The sequence below is a fragment of the Nicotiana sylvestris genome, chromosome 8, assembly GCF_000393655.2.
Source record: "Nicotiana sylvestris chromosome 8, ASM39365v2, whole genome shotgun sequence".
Taxonomy (NCBI): domain Eukaryota; kingdom Viridiplantae; phylum Streptophyta; class Magnoliopsida; order Solanales; family Solanaceae; genus Nicotiana; species Nicotiana sylvestris.
In genome coordinates, this window is record NC_091064.1 from 203,133,865 (window position 1) to 203,155,651 (window position 21,787).

The window sequence follows — 21,787 nt, forward strand, 5'->3', positions numbered from 1 at the left end:
TCGTGCATCGTTTATCTTCTAGTACAACAACAATAACAGATTCAGATTAATCTCACAAAAGTGAGGTTTGAGGTGGGTAATATGTACGCAGACCTTACCTCTTTTTCTAAGAAGACATAAAGACTATTTTCGAAAGTTCTTCGGCTTAGGAAAGATACTTTATCTTCTGGTACTCATCTTATCATCATTTCAAAATTGTAATAGAAATTAACTGCTATACACATACAAATCATCTAAAAGTTACACGTAATTGTCTGTAATAAGCAGCGTCATGTATATATATTAAATTCATTTCATATTATCCTCTAATATATGAATTTCCTTTCCGATCAGAGGTGGCTAAACCCCAAGGCAGGTGAGGCAAGGGCTTTAGGCCCCATAAATTTGAAGGCCCCACTTTTTAGTATTTTTAGGTTTATGTATTTATTTTCCTTTTAGAAAATTTAAGTATTTAATGTGAACCGCTATAATTTTACTGTGAAAAAGGAAAAAAAAAAGTTTACTTTTATGTTATTGCATATTGGGGATATGAATTGTTACCTTTTACCATTCTTGCCCTTTTGGGATTGACTTCTTTTTTCTTTTTTTCATATTTATTCACAAATACAAAGTTGAAACCTTCTTACCTTCTTCTTTTCTAGGTTAACTTCTTAAAAGCATTATGATAATTCTTACTATTTCCTGACAAAAAGAACTACAAGACTCTTTTGATCCTTCTTTGTGGGATAAAATAAAAGTTGGTAAGGACGAATTTTTTTTCAATGATAAATTTTTTCTTTCTTTCCAAGCATTTTTTTTACATATTGTACTTTGGACCGATTTTCTACAAAAATGATTTTATAGGTTTTCAAGCACAAAAGTATTAAAAAGTTATTTAAGATCAACTTATCAAATGAATCAAGTTTTATTGTTCTAACCTTTGGCTATTTTTTTAATTTAAAATCTGTCATTTTTTATATTTTTACTTTATAGATATACTGTAATTTTTTACTAGAGATTAAATATGTCTACTAGAAAATATGAATTCAGTTGTGCAAAACTTCAAAAAAGGAGAAAAATTGAAACTTTATGAATTCGCTAGAAAATAGAATTTAAATAAAATACATATAATTTTTTAAGTAAAAATTGCACGGGGCGCTCTATTTGGTCGCCCCCATTTAATTTATACCTATTTTTTTATAAACTTTTAACTTGTACCCACTTTTAAAATAACTTCAGTCCCCCATTTAACCTTTTATGTAGTACGTATTTATTTTTGGTGCTTAGCACACATTGAACACAATTTATGTTTGCTTTAAATGTACATCTGTATTTTGTAATATAATACCTTTGAAGTTGTTGTTCTACTCATAATAAGAATTTATACTGAATACGCTTGTATAATGATAGTTCTTTATCTTTATCAGGTAGGTTTAGAAGGGAACTTGTTTAAAATAAAATTTGAATTCAAGAGTATTAATAATTCAGTAAACAAGAAATAAGTGGAGTTTAAAACTACAAAACGAAAGACAAAAAAGCAGAAGCTGAAGAAGAAAGAAAAGAACTGGAACACACAAGCACTAGAAAGAAAAGAGAACTAAATAACTTCAGCTCTAGAGCTAAAGTTCGACAGTTACAAAACAAAAACTTCAGCTCTAGAGCTGAAGTTATTTAGTTCTCTTTTCTTTCTAGTTGATCAACCGCGAAACACCAAAAACATCAGTGATTACCTCAGACTTCAGCTCTAGAGTTAAAGTTTCCCAATTACAATACAAAAATTTCAGCTCTAGAGCTGAAGTTTCTCAGTTACAACACAAAAACTTCAGCTCTAGAGCTGAAGTTCGACAGTTACAAAACAAAAACTTCAGCTCTAGAGCTGAACTTCAGACCCGACTACTAGAATGCTGAAGTTTTACGTGATTGCCTTTGCTACTTCAGCCCCGTATGCTGAAGTTATGCGAAAAAGCGGATAAACTTGCAATTTTTTTTGCAAAGCGGACACAAGTTAAAACGTGACACAAAAAGCAGGTATAGATGCAAATGCCCCTTTTTTTAAAGGAACTTAAGACCCTCGTTACAGTTTGTCTTTAGGCCCCGAATTGTGTTGAGCCGCCTCTGTTTCCGATCTATGTATTTAATTTGTTTTTGTTTTCTTAAAAAAAACTTAATTAAAATAATAGGATTACCAAATACAGTGGTTCAACCACCAGCTGCAGTCAGAATCTCGATAGAAAAGGCGAACACGAAAGAATCTTCATAGCTTTCTTTCAAACTATTTTCTTGTACATCGATCTTATCTCTATTAACCAACAAAACTTCTTCCTTTTGTTGTTCTCATATAACACTACAACAAATACTACTATAAAAACATACAACCCATTAAACAATTATACTATAGTAGTAATATTTTTCATGTTATATATAAATGATTTAACATATCCTTACTTCTAATAAATCCCTCTCAATCTCTTTGTAAATCCAACAGAAAAAACTAACTCCATGTCTCTGTTTGCAAGTTATTATTACACTTTTGCTCTATTCATTCTCCTCCTTTCCCTTCCTTCTTTTCCCGCCAGAATCCTAAAACACGATCCTTTAACTGAATTAACCGCCGATATTCAAAACAACACGTGGCACGCTTTCGTTAAATTCCTCGATGCCGGAAAAGGAAGTGAACTCACCGGCATGTCGGAGCTGAAAAAATACTTCCAACGGTTTGGCTATTTGTCTAATATTCCCGATCAAAATTTCACCGATTTTTTCGACGAAGATTTAGAGTCTGCAGTACTCAATTACCAACAAAACCTCGGATTAACAGTCACCGGAAAATTAGACGACGAAACGATGAATGAAATTATGTTACCTCGTTGCGGGATGAGTGATTTAGCTCATGAACATGATCACGGCTCTTTACATACAACGAGAAATTACGCGTATTTTTACGGGAGACCTAGGTGGATGAAGTCATCGCCGATGATTTTATCGTACGCTTTCTCTGAAAATTACATGATTGATTATATAGATATATCGGAGATTAAATCGGCTTTTAAAAGAGCGTTTTCGCGGTGGTCGTCAGCGATTCCGGTAAATTTCACGGAGGCGGAGGATTACTACACGGCGGATATTAAAATCGGGTTTTTCAGAGGCGATCACGGCGACGGAGAGCCGTTTGATGGAGTATTGGGAGTGTTAGCTCACGCTTTTTCGCCGGAAAATGGGAGGTTTCATTTAGACGCAGCAGAAACGTGGGCCGTTGATTTTGATGAAGAGAGGTCGAGAGTTGCCGTTGATTTGGAATCAGTGGCGACCCATGAGATTGGGCATGTACTTGGGCTGGCTCATTCTTCGGTTAAAGATGCTGTTATGTACCCAAGTTTAAGCCCAAGAACGAAGAAGAGGGATTTAAAGCTTGATGACGTGGAAGGGGTCCAAGCTTTATATGGGTCAAACCCGAATTTCAAGTACACGTCATCGTTGGAACATGACACGTCATCATCAAATTGGAGAACGTCATCAAAGTGGACCACTTTTTTGAGCTTGGTGGCTTTGATCTTTTCTTTATGTTTATGATTGCTTATGTTTAGTTTATTTTTATTTTTTTTGGATGTTGTAAAGATATTTTACACAGAAAAAGGAAGTAAAGAACATTCTTTAAAGATGGGATAGAGTTCATATTCTTTGTGAATTATTCTTGTTGACTTGTGTTGAAATAGAGAAGGAAGATAAAAGAGTCAAAGAAGAATTAAAAGATGGGTTACTTTGTGACCTCAGTGGGAAGTTTTGGTTTTCTTTTTTCAACTTTACTTTCTTGTGGAGTGAAACTTTGAAACCTAATGGAAGTTTTCTGTATTTAGTGGGAAATTAGAGGGGAACATGACAGTTTTAATGGTAATTTCAAGATTAGGTTAGTTGGAAAGCAGGAAAAAATATCTAATTTCAAAATGAGCGTGAGGCTATGAACTTCCAATATTAATGGAGTACTAGTTGCTTAGTTGTTTAGGGAGATAAGATGGTTTCTACTTAATATAACAAAAAACTATGGTAGGAGATGTATTATGAATGAATTTACTATCTTGAAATTCACAAATTATAATATAGATTCTTACTACTTTCATATTCCATTTTATGTCACACTATTACTATTGAAAGAGACATATTTTTTCAAACATTTAAGAAAATATTTAATTGTACAAATTTGTGATCTATGGTGTTTCTTGTGTAATTTCTAGAATGTGATTCTTATTTAAAAGATATATTATAGTGTGATATATGGTGTTTCTTATGTAGTTCTAGAAATTTTTAGTTTTTATTTTAAAAAAGTTAAGGCATCAATGTCTAAATTTACCAACAAATAGATAATTTGACTCTCATATTCTAACTATACGAATGTCGATTAAGTTGATTCCACCGTTCCTTGATTAATACTAAACCGAATAAAATATATTCGACTTTTTAGCCAGCTTGATTTAGATGTTCGGTTTAATTCGATTAATTGATTTGGTTTGAACACCCTTAAATCATTACGTTCATTTCACTTTGTTTGTTGTAGTTTGACATGACACAAAGTTTAATAAAAAAATAAAAGCTTTTAAAATTTGTGGTATTAAATATTATAATATTTGTGTGGGTATAAAAATTTGAAACTTATGACACTAAAAATGTGATAACATTTGTGTGATTATAAAAACTTTTCATTATTATTCTTTTTTGGAACAAACTAATAAAGAAATACCAAATAAAGCAGAGTTGAAGGAGTACTTCTAATTGTTGGACGTTGATTCTTCTTAATGTTCATTTCCAACCTTCTCTTCTTGAAGACATCTAAAAAGTTTTGCTTTTGATTTCCCTGTACTTTTGGATTTATTCAGTCGAATGAATTTTTTTTTGCTTTCTTCAACCTAGTGTATAATTTACAAGAAATTTCTGCAATAAAGAAAGGACTGAAGTTTAACTTCTAAAAACATGTGTGCCTTTGACCCGAATAGGTTGGGCTACAAAACAGCGGGTCCGATCCGACTAATTTGACTAGGAGCTAAAACCCTAAACCCTAATAACCTTGTCTCCGGGATCTTACCCAAAACTCTCTTCTCTTTGCTTGGCTCCTACTAATTTCTACAGTTCTACATTCTACAATGGCTTCAAGGTGTAGCAGAATTATTAATAGAGCTTCAATTTCTTCTATCAGATCCGCCATTAAACCCAATTCCCAATCAGCTTCTTCTTCACAGTCGTTTCCCAGTTTCTCTGCCTCAACCAGATCTAAATCGTCCCCTCTCCGTCGTTTCTCTTTTTCAAGGTATTTTTCGTTTGCCCCAACATATATTGTTTGTTAATTCGTTTGTCATATCTATATTATTATTCGCTTATGCAGGATTCCGTCGGAACTGGGAGGGTTGCAGTCAATGTTGCCGCTACACAACGCAGTTGCTACGGCGAGGATGACGTCATGCCTGAGCTCAACATCGAGGAGTTCCAGAGCTCTTTCACAGGGTACTCTCTGCTGCACCTCTCCAGACCTCTAGCATGTTCCATTTATTACTCCCCCAAAATAAAATAAATTCAAGTATGTGCTTGTTCTTACTATTTGTTGTACATGTTTGTTAATTTTTCATTTTTTATTTTATTCTGCTACCTATTTCATCTTGTAGATGTTACAATAGGAGATTTGAATTGAGTTCTTTCCAGGGAGAGGGGGGAACTTCTTAAATGTTTAAATCACTAATAACTGATGCTAGCAAAGGGAATTTTAATACGGGAGTCATTTCTAGAATTAATAATTACTAAATCAATTACAACATCTTGCAATTTAAAATGGACTTCTTTCCGGGTAGAAGGGGGATTTCTTAAATATTTAAATCACTAAAAACTGCTAATAACAAATGGAAATTCAATATCTGAGACATTTCGCAGAATTTAACAGTTACTAAAACAACTAGTGTACAACATTTTTTACAAACAACTACAACATCTACCAATCAAAACCACTTTCCTTATTAATACTATATCCAAATGGTTGAAAAGAGTTGCATAGTTATAGGCTACCGAAGAATGGTACACCAATATGATTATTACTTTGAATGTGCAAAGCCATATGACATCACTTACGTACACCAATCAGAATTCGAGTTAGTGTTGATCAGTCTTAATTGGCTCAATGACTGTCTAATATTCCTTTTACTGAAAACATGTAGAGTGATCTTATGATGTTTGTGAAATTGTTTAATATTTTTGCCTATTCTGGTGCTATTTTCCTACGTCTTATGAAAGCTAGGCAAACCAACTATTAAGGTTTTAACCCATTAGCAATCAATCCAAACAGATATAAACAATAACTATAGTTAAACAGATGAAAAGTGCGGAAGAGTTATAACAAATTCAAATAATCCAATACATGTCTACCCACGAATTTGGTGTCACAAATTCACGAACATCTACGAATTTCTACATACTGGTCTGGAAAGAAAAGTACAATTGTTTTCGGAATGCAAAGAGATAGCAGAAAGCTAAAACAGGGAAAAGGGACTTTAGGCTCTGCGGACGCCAACAGATCTACCTTGGTCTCCCTGGACTGAAGGCAGCTACCTCAACTACTCACCGAGTCCGATACAAAAATCTGCACAAAAGAGTGCAGATGTGTCCAACCGACCCCATGTACTGGTAAGTGTCGAGCCTTCATATATGAGATAACCCTGCTGGTAGAATGACCAAGAGTCCCTCTCCACTCCAAACGTGGCAACCCCCGGCAATGCTAAGGTCACGGTCTTGGCATGACAGTCCAATACAGCATGATAAGGGGATAACCAGTCCATCCCCAAAATGACATCGAAGTCTACCATATCGAGAAGTAGGAGATCTACACGGGTCTCAAGACCCCCAATAATAACCACACAGGAGCGATAGACTCGATCTACAATAATAGAATCATCCACCGGTGTAGACACATATACATGAGCACTCAAAGAGTCACGAGGCACAACCAGATAAGGGGCAAAATAAGATGACACATAGGAATATGTAGACCCCGGATCAAATAGAACTGAAGCATCTCTACTGCAAACTGAAACCGTACTTGTGATAACTGCATCGGAGGCCTTGGCCTCAGGTCTGGTTGGAATAGCATAACATCGGGGTTGGGCCCCACCACTCTGAACTACATCCCGAGGACGACCTCCTACTGGCTGGCCTCAACCTCTAGCTGCCTGACCTCCACCTCTAATGGCCTGACCTCCACCTCTAACACCTTGACCCTTATCTCTAGCTGGCTGAGCGGGCGGTGGAACACTCGGTAGTTCCCTGATGTTGAGGGCTGCTCGGTGCTCGAGGGCAAAATCTAGCAATATGCCTCGTATCACCAAAAGTATAACAAGCCCTCAGCTCCTGGGACTGCTGACCCTGACGGCCTGAGTAACCACCCTGAAAACTCTGGAGCGGAGTAGCACTGATAGGAGCTGGTGATGCACTGTAAGGTAGCTGATCTGAATACTGCATATGAGAACCACGGCCACCTGGAGCACCATGAGAAGCCTGAAGTGCTGAATGAAACGGCTTGGGAGAATGACCCCTACCAAAAGAATCCCTGCATCCAGACGAGGCACCACTGAACCTGCCAGAATGACGAGGCCTCTTGTCAGACCCCTGACCGCTCCCCTAAGCTAGAACCATCTCAACTCTCCTGGCCACATTGGCCGCATCCTGAAAAGAAATCTCGCTCCCTGTCTCCGTAGCCATCTGTAGTCGAATAGGCTGAGTGAGTCCCTCAATGAACCTCCTCACCCTCTCTCTCGGTGGGAAGTATAATAAGTGCATGACGGGCCAAGGCAATAAATCTGGTCTCGTACTGAGTGACGGTCATAGAACCCTGCTGGAGATGCTTAAACTGCCTCCGATAGTTCTCCCCTCTGAGTGATAGGAAGAAACTTCTCTAGAAATAACTGAGAGAACTGATCCCAAGTCAAAGACGGTGACCCAGCTGGTCTAGCCAAACAAAAATCTCTCCACCAAGTTTTGGCGGAACCTGACAGACGAAAAGCAGCAAAGTCAACCCCATTGGTCTCCACTATCCCCATGTTCCGCAGAACCTCATGACAGCTGTCCAAATAGTCCTGGGGATTCTTTGAAGATGTGCTGCCATAGGTAGTTGGTATCAGAGCTCTAAGTTGCCTAGGTCTCACAATTCACGAACAAACTAGGTAGAGTCTGAGGGATCGGTACGGAGACGTCTGTGCTTATCCCCAGAGGCTACGGGATTTAGGAATAACTTCACATCTATTCTTCTCTATCGTGCGATTTGACTTCTCAATGCTAATTGAACTTCTACTCTGTTCTTTCGTAGATGGCGAAAACACGTACTTCTTCATCCGCTGATCAGCAACCCGAGCCCCCAATGGCAGCTCCTACAAGGGGTAGAGGCCGAGTTAGGGGCAGGGCTCAGCCCGGAGCAGTAGCACCAGCGGCGGAGCCTCAGGTAGAGTTTGAGGAGAAGGCTCCAGCCCAGACCGTTCCAGTAGGGCAAACTCATGTCCCAGAGGGGTTCATCGCCACCCTGGTACTCTAGGATGCTCTGGTCCGTCTAGTGAGCCTTATGGAGAGTGTCGCCCAGGCAGGCTTACTTCCTGTAGCACCAGTCGTCTCTCAGGCTGGGGGAGGAGCACAGACTCCCACTACTCGCACTTCGGAGCAGATGGCTCCTCAGTTTCAGACTCCAGCAGCTCAGCTAGTTGGAGTAGTTCAGCCAGATGTGGTAGCTCAGACCGGTGATGAAGCAGCTATGTCTGCTGATGCTTTGTGGAGGTTGGATAGGTTCACCTTGCTCTTCACTACTATCTATGGTGGTACATCTTCAGAGGATCCCCAGGACTATTTGGACATCTGTCATGAGGTTCTGCGGAACATGGGGATAGTGGAGACCAATGGGGTCGACTTTACTTCTTTTCGTCTGTCAGGTTTCGCCAAAACTTGGTGGAGAGATTTTTGTTTGGCTAGACCAGCTGGGTCACCGACTTTGACTTGGGATCAGTTCTCTCAATTATTTGTGGAGAAGTTTCTATCTATCACTCAGAGGGAGGACTATCGGAGGCAGTTTGAGCGTCTCCAGCATGGTTCTATGACCGTCACTTAGTACGAGACCAGATTTATTGCCTTGGCCTGTCATGCTCTTATTATACTTCTCATCGAGAGAGAGAGAGTGAGAAGGTTCATTGAGGGACTCGCTCAGCCTATTCGACTGCAGATGGCTAAGGAGACAGGGAGCGAGATTTCTTTTCAGGATGCGGTCAATGTGGCCAGGAGAGTTGAGATGGTTCTAGCTCAGGGGAGCGGTCAGGGGTCTGACAAGAGGTCTCGTCATTCTGGCAGGTTCAGTGGTGCCTCGTCTCGAGGCAGGGATTCTTTTGGTATGAGCCATTTTTCCAGGCCGTTTCATTCAGCACTTCAGGCTTCTCATGGTGCTCCAGGTGGCCGTGGTTTTCATATGCAGTATTCAGATCAGCTAGATCAGCTACCTTACAGTGCATCACCAGCTCCTATCAGTGCACTTCCGCTCCAGAGTTTTCAGGGTGGTTACTCAGGCTGTCAGGGTCAGCAGTCCCAGCATCCGAGGGCTTGTTATACTTGTGGCGATACGAGGCATATTGCTAGATTTTGCCATCGAGCACCAAGCAACCCTTAACATCAGGATTCCCGTGCCATGGTTCAGGCACTGAGTGTTCCACCGCCCGCTCAGCCAGCTAGAGGTAGGGGTCGAGGTGTTAGAGGTGGAGGTTAGGCCGTTAGAGGTGGAGGTCAGGCAGCTAGAGGTGGAGGCCAGCCAGCAGGAGGCCGTCCTCGTGATGTAGTTCAGAGTGGTGGTGTTATGCTATTCCAGTCAAACCTGAGGCCGAGGCCTCCGATGCAGTTATCACAGGTACGGTTTCAGTTTGCAGTAGAGATGCTTCAGTTCTATTTGATCCCGAGTCTACATATTCCTATATGTCATCTTATTTTGCCCCTTATCTGGTTGTGCCTCGTGACTTTTTGAGTGCTCCTATATATGTGTCTACACCGGTGGGTGATTCTATTGTTGTAGATCGAGTCTATCGCTCGTGTGTGGTTATTATTGGGGGTCTTGAGACCCGTGTAGATCTCCTACTTCTCGATATGGTAGACTTCGATGTCATTTTGGGGATGGACTGATTATCCTCTTATCATGCTGTATTGGACTGTCATGCCAAGACCGTGACCTTAGCATTGCCGGGGGTTGCCTCGTTTGGAGTGGAGAGGGACTCTTGGTCATTCTACCAGCAGGGTTATCTCATATATGAAGGCTCGACACTTACCAGTACATGGGGTCGGTTGTACTGATGCTACACTTTGCACTCTTTTGTGCAGATTTCGGTACCGGACCGGGTGAGTAGCTGAGGTAGCTGCCTTCAGTCCAGGGAGACCAAGGTAGATCTGCTGACGTCCGCAGAGCCTAAAGTCCCCGTTCCCTGTTTTAGCTTTCTGCTGTCTCTTTTCATTCCGAGAACAATTGTACTTTTCTTTCCAGACCAGTGTTTGTAGGAATATGTAGATGTTGGTGAATTTGTGACACCAGATTCGTGGGTAGACATGTATTGGATTATTTGAATTTGTTATAACTCTTCCGCACTTTTCATCTGTTTAACTGTAGTTATTGTTTATATCTGTTTGGGTTGATTGCTAATGGGTTAAAACCTAGTTGGCTTGCCTAGCTTTCACGAGTAGACGCCATCACGACTCCCGAGGGTGGAAAATCCGGGTTGTGACAAATCAGAATTCGAGTTAGTGTTGAACAATCTTAATTGGCTCAATGATTGCCTAATCTTCCTTTTACTGAAAACATGTAGAGTGATCTTATGATGTTTGTGAAATTGTTTAATATTTTTGCCTATTCTGGTGCTATTTTCCTACGTCTCATATTTCAACGTGCCAGTATTATTTTGCTAATTAGCTCTACCTACATTCTTTGACCAGTAGCTCTACCTACACCTTGCACCAGCTTGGATATAGTGCATCTGTTTCTTGCATTTTGTGTTAACAACTGGACATATTTATGTGGAGAGGGGGCAGAAAAGCTCTTGTGGAGTGACTTCCCTCCTCCCTTTCCCTTTTTCAACAAACTGTATGGGAGAGTGTCTCCTATTGAGAAGAAATTGTAGAGTAATATTGTATATCATCCTTGCCTTACTAGCTTCTTCAAGGCTTCTACATAGGATGAGGCAGAAGTACCATATAACTTGTATCACTTTTACAGGTTATTTATAGTGAGTAGTGACTAACAAAAGTAATGGATTCATCCCAATAGTGCTCTACGTTTTCACTTGTACTCTAGAAAAAAGAAAGACATATTTCTTTAACATAATGGAAAACTAATAAATTAAAAGTGAGATCGTGAAACCTATTGTCTCTATACATCTACGAACAGAACATATGGTTGTGCAGTTGAGGTTTTACCTTGTTGAATAACTTAGAACTGCAACTAGAAAGAATGACATCACAAATTATTGGGCCGGAAATTGGATACCTTTTATTTAGTGCATTTTGAAAATTATGTTACTACATATCTCTTAAAAATATTTTTTTTTGAGTGTAACAGAATAACTAATAATTTGTATTCGTCATTAAACACCTACTTTATTCATACCTTTACTCTAGAAACTTCTATTAATATTCATGCAAGTAGTAACTGGGTTTATTTTGATTTTCTATAATTCTACAATTTTTTTCTGCTGTCTTTTCTTAAATTCCCCATATTTTTGTTTCCTCGTTTGGGTAGGGTTGTGGTGGTGGACTGGTTGTAAAGGGTATGCAATGGGTTTCTTGGAAAATAGGGGCTTCTCTTGCTGAACCATTAAAGCTCTAAACATTACTGGGTTAGCATGGTTACTCCTATGAAGCAATTGCAGTCTAAGTTGGTCTGGGCTGAAACTTTTCACTCCTAAAATGAACCAAATATAAATCTTCTCATGCTTGTTCTTCTCTATGTTGGCTAATATATTTACCGAATCCGTACAAAAAAAGTTTTTGAATCTCTTGAACACCCTTCCTAGTAACCAAACTGGGCATATATTTTGAGGTGGAAGGTTTTGATCAGCTATCTGACTGGAATATTTGGTTCCTGCAGGCACATGAGTTTCCAAAAGCATGAAAGAAATATACTGGGATATCACAGGACTTTCTATTTTGCTTAAGTGCGTTCCTATCTTAGCACCAAATTTTATCAGCAGTTTTAAGAAAACAATTAATGAGTAGGATGGAAGTGAATTGTGTTTAGGGCTGCCATTTTTCTTTTCGAAACCTTCACATGCAATTACTGAATGTAAAACATAAATTTAAAAGCTTTCAGAATGAATAACATTTTATTATCTTGTCTTTGATAATGTCATTTTACCTAATTTTAATCGTAGCATTTCGGGTTATCTGACAAACTGTGTTTCTGCATCTTACCATTTAGAAAAGGTTCATTTGATGGGTAATGCTCCAAGAATATGTTTTTGAGAGCTCCTTACTTTCAAGCGATTCCAAAGTTTAAGATTCACGTGCAAACTGAAAGCTCATAATCATACCTAAATTAATCTGTTAGTCGAATGATTTTCCTATGTTTCAAGCATCTTCCCGGGGCTCTTTAGGGGATCAGAGCGAGGGAGATACTGTATGGGCTAATGTTTCAGTCTTGTGGCGAGACTGTTTAACATTACTTGGGTCGTTTTAGGCCATTCTTAGGGTAAAAGAATGATGGGTTCAGCAATACATAATGAAGTAAATAATTTTATTCGTAGAGCTGACCCCATTTTGTTTGGGATTGAGGAGTAGTTTTCCTTTCATGCTTTCATCCACTATTTTTCTTTCTGTGGTTTGCACTTCCTTTTGATTTGTTTGAGAAGGTTTGAACTTTCAGGTCACCAGAATTCCATATGTCCACATCTTATATACACACTTCTAAGTAAAATGTCAGCACTAGAAATGCTCCCAAGAATAATAGCAATCTTGTCAATGAGAATGGTCTCATTGTTCTATAAGAAATCCAAGATACAGGTCTATAATGAATTCAGTCACCATTCTAGTTTTATCTTTGAAAGTCCTGCTATGATTGTTAGACATAGGTGGAGCCTGATCTTTAACAATTTCCATGCATTTTGACTTTCAAATAATGTATCTGCTTATAACATATAGCAAATGATGTAAAATCCCCAGACCCATTAATCTGGTGAGTGAAACTTCGATCTTCTTGGTGGGTTTAGGAAAGTGAGAACACGTAGCTGTTTCCTTATCTTGGAACCCCATTGGAACTTACCCTCTGAGAGCCCTTCTTTCTGGAAACTTCAGCAACTTCGTCACTTTCGGACGGCAGCCCTTTCGGGGGTTCAAGACAAAGTATCAGCTAAGAGGCGACAGTTCTTTGACTGTCACCTCCAGGTTTCCGTCAAAAAGAAAAGAAAAAAAAGACCCTCCAAGGGTCTGTTTGTCATAAAATAATTTTCTGACTTCAACTGTTTTTATGTTAAGCTATTATGCCCCTATTTGACAAAGCCTATTTTGGTAACCAGAATTTTCGTTTTCCCAGATGATACTGAAGGAACGTGAAATTATTTGCTCTTCAGAAGGAGGTTGTATCTGCTTGAATTTAGCTGCAAGATTTTTGCCTTGGCTTTAACCATATTTTCAGACATATCATCTGTTTAGTGTAGAGAAAGATACATCAGAGTTGAGCCTCCCCTTTTCTTTTTCAAATACCTGAATGCAATTTTATCCTGTATGTAATGCGGTAGGTTTAAGTTTTTCTTTTATTGGCAACTGTATCTGCAGTAAAATGTATTTGATTGATTTAAGGAACCTAAGCTAACCTAGTTTTGATTTTTGTTTTTCTTCTTTGCCTGTTAATATTTCTCCTGATACGAGTCTTTTGTTGTTTGTGGCAATAGAGCTGGGTCTCTCGGTACCAAGGTGACTTTGTTAGCAGATTATCAAAGAAAGTTGTCAACTCATTGAATGGGAAGGCAAGATTTTGTCCTAGGAAAGACATTTATGTTTAACGACTGCTCAAACTTTACAAAGGTGGTAATAGTATTTGAATGTATTGAATTTTCAGCTGGTTTTGCTGTTAATTCTGATTTCTGATTTCTTGATTACTTGGAATATTACTATGGAATAATCCTTATTTCCTTCTTTCTTTTTTGGGCCAATTTGTTACACTGAGAATGGAAGAGGATGGAGTTTTATATTTCCATAATTTCTTATTTTTTGGCCTATTTGTTATGCTGAGAAGGGAAAAGGTTGAGTTGTAGATGTTGAACAACGAAGGCATTCTGCCACTTATTTTGTGGCTGTAAAAAGTGATAATGTTTTTTTTGGGTCAAATGAAATTTTTTATTTGTCAAATAGAACACGTTATGCTTTCTTTGTTGTCAATGGCAAAGAACAAACATGCATGCGTACAATGTAGTTAAGCGGTCAATAAAGTGGGATGAAAATCTTAGTAAATCAAAATTCAAATTATAGTGAAGGCAAAAATAGAAGGGAAAATAACACTATATAACCACTCCCAAAATAATAGCCGAAAAAATATATGTTTTTTTTGTATATATATACACATTCCATACGTTATATACAAAAATTATACACTTTTTCGGCTATCGAATGTAAATAGTTTCCGGCGCGGGCTTAAAGTGATAATATCCAAAATAGTAAGTTGAGGCAAAAGGAGGAAACATCAAACAATTAGTTTGTAGCTTTACTCCTCCCAATAATAGGTAAAAAAAGAGGCTATTTGCATTAAACAGATACCTTCCCAACATAATAAAAAGGTACTTTCCGTTGTCCTCAAGCATGATTAGATCAGGCATCTCATCTTCTAAACCAAATCATGGCAACATAAGCTTAACATTTCCCGGTATAGTCGTAGCACTTCCACTTGTCAACCAAGTAGTAATAATCGACAGAACGAATATTCACTCTTTTCTCCTCAGTAGGTTCCTGCTTCTGTTGTACGTGTTGATTCATAAACGTAACGATGAAGTTGGCAAACAGCCAGCCCCATTTAGCCGTCCAACATTTTCATTTTCATCTTCACTGTTTAAATAATGTACCTACATTACATCCTATTGTTCATTGAGGTTCAAGGTTGTAGGTCATTTTCTTTTTTGCCTTTGTATTTAGGTCATCAAGTGCTTCGATTTGTGACCAAAGAAGGGACCGGCTTACTTTCTTCTCGAGCAATAGTTCCATGATCCCCATTTGGAGTATGGGCATCATTATCATCGTCTTTTCATCACACCATGGATGAATTTATAGTTGAGTTTTCAACTTCGATCCAACTCCAACCAGCTTCTTTTCTCACTTTTCTCTCCTTCATCTGCTCCCTCGTGCCACCAACATCTATCCACTTCCTATGCAATGCATACATATTAGACAGTAGTACATAAACAAACTCGTTATCACCTTCCAATTCTATCACCTTCGCAGCTGCAACTTCTGCTATTTTTATATCCCCACAAGTGACAGAAGCACCTAATAATGCTTTCCAAACTAATCCACAGTTTTCAAATCCCAGTTCATAAATCATTTTCTCGGCCTTACTGACATCCCCTTCTTGTCCCATGAGCTTAATCATCGAAGAACAGTGTTCCGGCATGGGACATATCTCGTAATGCTTGACCATCAATTTGAAATACTCATTTGCAGCCTGCAGAGACATTTTATTATGCCAACATGCAGCTAAGACATTCACGAAAGTAATACCATCTGGTTGTAAATCTTTCACCAATTTCAACTGCCCAAATAGCCGGATCACTTCATCTGAATTACCATTATGAGCATATCCAGATATAATCGTGTTCCACGTTATCAGATTCTTCACAGGGAGAGATTCAAACAGAATTTCAGCTTCCTTCATTTGCCCACATTTAGAATACATGTCAATGAGAGAAGTTCCAACAACAACAGTCTCATTCACGCCGTACTTAATTGTGCAACAATGGATAAACCTTCCCCATGTTACAGCTGCTATGTTAGCAATGCCACTTAATATACTTGAAAAGGTGAATTGATCCATATGAACATTATTGCGATGCATGTTTTGGAAAAAATGAAGAGCTTCTTTTGCTCTGCCTCGGTTGACATATCCTGTTATTATCGAATTCCATGATGATGAATTTGGGCTTGGCATTCTTGATAACATACCTACAGCATCTTCTATTTTACCAAACTGCGCCATGCCACTAATTACTTCATTGTATGAAACAGTATCAGGTTCAGGCATTTGAAGCAAGAAATCAAATGCCTGTTCAAGCCTGTTGTTTCTTGCATTTGCTGCTATGATTGAATTCCAAGAAATAGTGTCCTTCTCCATCATACTATTAAACACATTAGTTGATTCTTCAGTAGAGCCACATTTTCCATACATGTCAATTAAAGAATTTGAGACCACAATGCTGCACTCAACACCAAATTTCACAATCTTAGCATGTAATAACCTTCCAACTAGTAGTAAACAAAGTGGTCCGCATGCTGATAAAGCAGCTGTAAAAGAGTACGAATCAGGACAAAGTTCCGATCTTTCAAGCTGAATAAACAAGTTCAGAGCAGCAGTAAACTGCCCAGAACGGACATACCCAGAAATCAACGTATTCCAAGAAACTACATTTGGTTGAGTCATTTCCTCAAACAACTGGTGAGCCTTATTCAAAAGCTGAGACTTCACATAAAAATTGACCAAAGCTGTAGTAACGAAGACATTGGTGACATACCCAGATTTTAGAATGCAGCAGTGAAGCTGTTCGCCATGGGAAAACAAACCAAGATTGGTACATGCTCGGGTCAAGTGAACCAGAGAATAAGCATTAGGCTTGGAACCGGAATTCAACATTTGAAAGTAGTCATTAAACAGGGCAATTTCAGAACTAAGGCCAGCTTGTGCCTGATTGGAAATAAAAATGATTCTTGAATTAAAGTCAACTTGCTGCCTTTTGCTAAGTAGTTGAATGGAACATTTCTTGAATAGTTCATAGTTGCTGAATCTTGGCATTGCTTTGTATGCATAATAACATTTTGGCTATATGCTCTTGACATGTAGTAAGTGAAGGCAATTTGTATATACAGAGACGCAGCTAGTATTTGAATTTTGAATTTGATGCCAAATTGATAACATGTCTTAGTTAAGGGGACATATATATATAAAGTCTATGTAAAAGTTATTGGGAGGGCCAAATCCATAAATAAAACCCTACATCTGCCCTGTCTGTATGGAACATGGAAATATTTGTTATACATAGTACTTATGGTTTATACACATATGTCTGTAATTACTTTTACACTTAAGAGTCTAAGGCTCCTTCGACTAATATAGGCTATTTATATGTTGGTTAGTTTTTGTTTATATAAATACTGAATGAACATATCAAACAAAGGTGAGAAAGTATAGTTTTTATATGGTAGAAATGTAAACAAATTCACCTTTTTACTAAAACGGGCTGGAATGCAAGTATGCCTAATTTATACATAGTGAGCTAGAATATCCAATACTGGATTTCTCTATATAACTTTTTGGAGGATCTGCTATATAAGACATGGGTATGCTCCCTGTTGTCAGAGCTAAGGTTTCAACTAAGGGAATGGCAAACGGCGGAAAAATTAACGCTGCCAACACTCAAGCCAACATCATCCAGGATGCTGCTGGCAAGAGCGGCCGTAGCAAAAAGAGGAATGCCACCAACAAGAGCCAGGAGGTGCCACCTGAGGTTGTGTCAAACGAAGGGCTTACATCCCAAGAACCATCTGCCACTGAGGCGAGCGAAGATGAAGTGGAGGTCCTTCCACATGACGTCTCGCTCGGTAAAGAGTGGGTGATGAAGATGAACGCTAGGATGAACGCCGTGGAGATCTTTGGCCAACGCTTGGGGAAGGTGGAAAGCACCCTTAATGTTCTTGAGGGGCACACTCCTGAAGAGATTGAGAGTATCCGAAAAGACTTGGAGGGACGTACACAGACTGAGATGGAACTAAGGTAAACCATCACTGCCTTAGAGTGCAGACTCATGGAGGCTTTGAGTACTATCGATGCTATGAAGGCAAAGATAGAGTCACTCGAGGAGCATGTCAATGCTGGAGTGACCGAGGTAGCCAGCAATGTTGTGGTGACAAGGAAGGCCAAGATCGAGGCTCCCAAACCCCCGGTGTTCAAAGGTGTTCGTGATGCACAAGAAGTGGAAAACTTCCTTTGGAACTTGGAGAACTACTTCAGGCACGGCAAAGTGAGGGACGACGAGGCCACTATCAATACTGCGGTATTGTACCTCTCAGAGACTGCCATGCTATGGTGGAGAAGGAAGATGACCGACGTGGATAAAGGTCTATGTACTATTAGCACATAGGATCATTTCAAAGCGGAATTCAAGCGACAGTTCTTTCCAAACAATGTCTTGTACGAGGCAAGGTGCAAGCTTAGGGAATTGAAGAAAACATGGAGCATACGTAACTATGTCAAAGAGTTCACTACCCTTATGCTTCAAATCCCCAACCTCACCAATGATGACTTGTTGTTCCACTTCATGGACGGGTTGCAAAATTGGGCTAAGCAGGAGTTGCAACGCCGACAAGTCACTGATATAGACCAAGCCATAGTGGAGGCCGAATCATTGATAGATTTCAGGCATGACAAGCATGACAAAGGCAATGACAATAAGTCAAAGGTTAACAATGTCAAAGGTGGGGGAGACCGTGGCAAAGTCAAGGAGATACAACAACAATACTCCAAGAATAAAGATTTCAAAAAGTCGAGTGGCCGTAAGGGCTATGCCGAGAAGAAGGCACAGGTCGAGAAGAAGGGATGCTATATATGCGGAGGGCCACATGGCTTCAGGAATTGTCCTGACCTCAAGAGCCTCAGTGCCATGGTACGTGTGCGGAAGAGCAGCCACAAAGAGAGAGTTCGGGAACCGCACAATTGGGTATGATCGGATTATGTGGTGCTGTCACAAAGCAAGCTATCCAACCTACCGAGAATGGCAATCAGTACGTGGATCTCACCATCAACAACAAGCTTGCTCGTGCAATGGTGGATATTGGAGCAACTCATAATTTTGTGACTGAGGCTGCCGCGAAGAGACTAGAATTGAAGCTTGCTCCAACCAACTCTCCTGTCAAGACCGTGAATGCCGAGATACAGAATACTCGTGGGGTAGCTAATGGAGTTGATGTAAAATTGGGAACTTGGAAAGGTATGACAAACTTTACCGTAACCGCTATGGATATCTTTGACATCATACTGGGGCAAGAGTTCTTTAGACATTGTCATACTTTGATCGACCCCTACCTCCAATGTCTCTTGGTTATGGAGCGAGAAGGAGCTTGCATGGTACCTACAGTGACTATGCCACACGGACAGATCCAAGCACAACTCTCAGCTATGCAGGTTGTCAAGGGGGTCAAGAAGGGGGAGCCGACGTTCGTGGCAACCGTTGCAAGTCTAGAGGAAGACAAGAATTTTCGAAAGATAGTGCCGCCTTGCATATAGAAGTTTCTTGAGGAGAACAAAGATGTCATGCCCGAGGAGTTACCTAAGCACTTGCCTCCTAGGAGAGAGGTGGATCACAAGATTGAGTTGGAGCCAGGGGCTAAGCAACCCGCATTTGCCCCATATCGTATGGCACCGCCCGAGCTGGAGGAGCTCAAGAAACAATTGAAAGAGTTTCTGGATGCTGGACACATTCGCCCATCAAAGGCACCTTTCGGCGCACCAATATTGTTCCAGAAGAAGAAGGATGGATCGCTGCGCTTGTGCACAGACTACAGAACACTTAATAAGGTTACAGTGAAGAATAAGTACCCGATCTCGCTCATTGCTGATTTGTTCGATAGACTTGGGCAAGCCAAGTACTTTACCAAGGTGGATCTTCGAAAGGGCTACTACCAGGTTCGCATTGCGGAAGGGGATGAACCAAAGACAACATGTGTGACGAGATATGGAGCCTTTGAGTGGTTGGTGATGCCCTTCGGCTTAGCCAATTCACCGGCCACATTTTGCACCCTTATGAACAAGATTTTTCATCCCTACCTTGATCAGTTCGTGGTAGTCTACCTAGATGACATAGTCATCTACAACAATACCTTGGAGGAACACTGGAGCACTTAAGGAAGGTTTTCTAAGTCTTACGGGAGAACGAGCTACACATCAAGAAAGAGAAGTGCGAGTTTGCACAATCAAAGGTTCACTTCTTGGGCCATGTCATTAGAAATGGCGAGCTACGCATGGACGAGGCTAAGGTACATGCTATCCAGGAGTGGGAGGCACCCATAAAGGTAACTGAGTTGAGATCCTTCCTTGGCCTTATTAACTACTATCGTCGGTTCATCAGTGGATACTCAGCAAAATCCGCACCATTGATTGAGTTGCTAAATAAGAACAAGCCATGGGTTTGGACGGAGCATTGTCAAAAGGCGTTTGAATGCCTTAAGGCAGCTGTAACAAAAGAGCCAGTCTTGGCATTACCTCACTTTGCCAAGACATTTGAGGTGCACACAGATGCCTCAGACTTCGCCATTGGGGGTGTCCTGATGCTGGATAAGCATCCCATAGTATTTGAGAGGCCTACCAGTTGCAGAGCGTCTATGAGAGAGCATGACTATGGACTTTATCACTTGCCTACCAAAGTATGACAATTATGGTACTATTATGATGGTCGTGGATAGATCTTCCAAATATGCCACCTTCATGCCTGCCTCACCGGCTTGCACAGCTAAGGAAGCCGCCAAGCTACTCTTTAAGAACATGGTAAAGTATTGGGGCTTACCAAGGCATATCATCAGTGATCGAGACCCCTGCTTCACTAGGAACTTTTGGAGAGAGTTGTTCGACATACTTGGCAAGGAACTGCACTTTTCTACTAGTTTCCACCCACAGACGGATGGACAAACGGAACGGGTCAATGCCTTATTAGAATGCTACTTGAGTCATTATGTGAGCGCGCATCAGAAAGATTGGGCAAAGCTCCTAGACATCGCCCAATTCTCTTATAACTTGCAGCGGAGTGAGTCCACTGGGCGGACACCATTTGAGCTAGCCACAAGTCAACAACCACAAATTCCACATTCATTACCAGCCGCATTCGAGGGAAAGAGTTTGGGGGCTTATCATATGGCCAAAGGATGTGAGGAGCAACTTGACACTGTTAAGTCCTACTTGGATAAGGCATCTAAGAAGATGAAGAAATTTGCGGACCGTAAGCGGCGTCCCACATACTATAGAGTTGGGGACATGGTCATGGTGAAGTTTAACTTAAGACAGTTCAAGGCACTACGGGGCATGCATAAAAATCTAATTCGCAAGTATGATGGGCCATTTAAGATCGTCGCCAAGGTAGGCAAGATCTCATACAAGCTTGACATGTCATCGTATCTTAAGATCTACCATGTCTTCCATGCCAGCATGCTTAAGCCATATCATGAAGATAAGGATGATCCGAGTAGGGGCCAATCAAGTCGAGCGCCAATAACTATCACCACCTCGTATGATCGGGAGATTGATAATCTCATTAAGGCTCTTGCTCCCTAATCCTTCTTATCCCCTATCCAGTGTCTCTTGTTTTTGCACCCTTCCCAGTCCCTTCCTAATCATGTCCTTTTGTTTCTCTTATTTTGTGACTGTGGTACTTTAGCTTTTAAATTTGTAATATTTGTGTGCATGATACTGCTACTCCTATATTTTTTCTCTCTCTTATAATTAATGGGCATGACTCTCTATTTTATTAGTCTCTTATGTTCTATTTTTAGCCATATTGTGTGCACACAAGTGACATGAGTTAATGTTGTTGGACTT

At 39.9% G+C, this 21,787-nt stretch overlaps 4 protein-coding genes across 12 annotated transcripts; 3 read left to right on the forward strand and 1 right to left on the reverse strand.

The window, feature by feature from the left end:
• Positions 1-2,342: 2,342 nt before the first annotated feature.
• Positions 2,343-3,655, forward strand: LOC104229303 (metalloendoproteinase 1-MMP). Its single transcript, XM_009781925.2, has one exon. The coding sequence runs from the start codon at positions 2,479-2,481 to the stop codon at positions 3,547-3,549; it is 1,071 nt and encodes a 356-aa protein (XP_009780227.1). The 5' UTR covers positions 2,343-2,478; the 3' UTR covers positions 3,550-3,655.
• A 1,347-nt stretch (positions 3,656-5,002) lies between these two features.
• Positions 5,003-14,206, forward strand: LOC104229302 (protein NONRESPONDING TO OXYLIPINS 2, mitochondrial). Of its 9 annotated transcripts, XR_011401459.1 has the most exons (5): positions 5,005-5,275; positions 5,351-5,469; positions 12,101-12,167; positions 13,541-13,583; positions 13,899-14,206. XR_011401459.1 is itself a non-coding variant. In XM_009781922.2 (4 exons), exons 1-3 carry the CDS (start codon positions 5,112-5,114, stop codon positions 13,558-13,560), a joined length of 303 nt encoding a protein of 100 aa, XP_009780224.1. In that variant the 5' UTR covers positions 5,003-5,111; the 3' UTR covers positions 13,561-13,583; positions 13,899-14,206. The 9 variants fall into 9 exon arrangements, 6 of the variants coding, with proteins under 6 accessions (XP_009780224.1, XP_070009095.1, XP_009780222.1 ...); XM_009781922.2 differs by lacking the exon at positions 12,101-12,167 and having other exon boundaries at positions 5,003-5,275; XR_711587.2 differs by lacking the exon at positions 13,541-13,583 and having other exon boundaries at positions 5,004-5,275; positions 5,351-5,542.
• A 399-nt stretch (positions 14,207-14,605) lies between these two features.
• On the reverse strand, positions 14,606-17,194 carry LOC104229304 (putative pentatricopeptide repeat-containing protein At5g47460). The gene has a single exon (XM_009781926.2). The coding sequence runs from the start codon at positions 16,997-16,999 to the stop codon at positions 15,245-15,247; it is 1,755 nt and encodes a 584-aa protein (XP_009780228.1). The 5' UTR covers positions 17,000-17,194; the 3' UTR covers positions 14,606-15,244.
• Positions 17,195-20,220: 3,026 nt separating this feature from the next.
• On the forward strand, positions 20,221-20,628 carry LOC138876255 (uncharacterized mitochondrial protein AtMg00860-like). The gene has a single exon (XM_070155162.1). It carries the CDS (start codon positions 20,221-20,223, stop codon positions 20,626-20,628), a length of 408 nt encoding a protein of 135 aa, XP_070011263.1.
• The last annotated feature ends 1,159 nt before the right edge of the window (positions 20,629-21,787 follow it).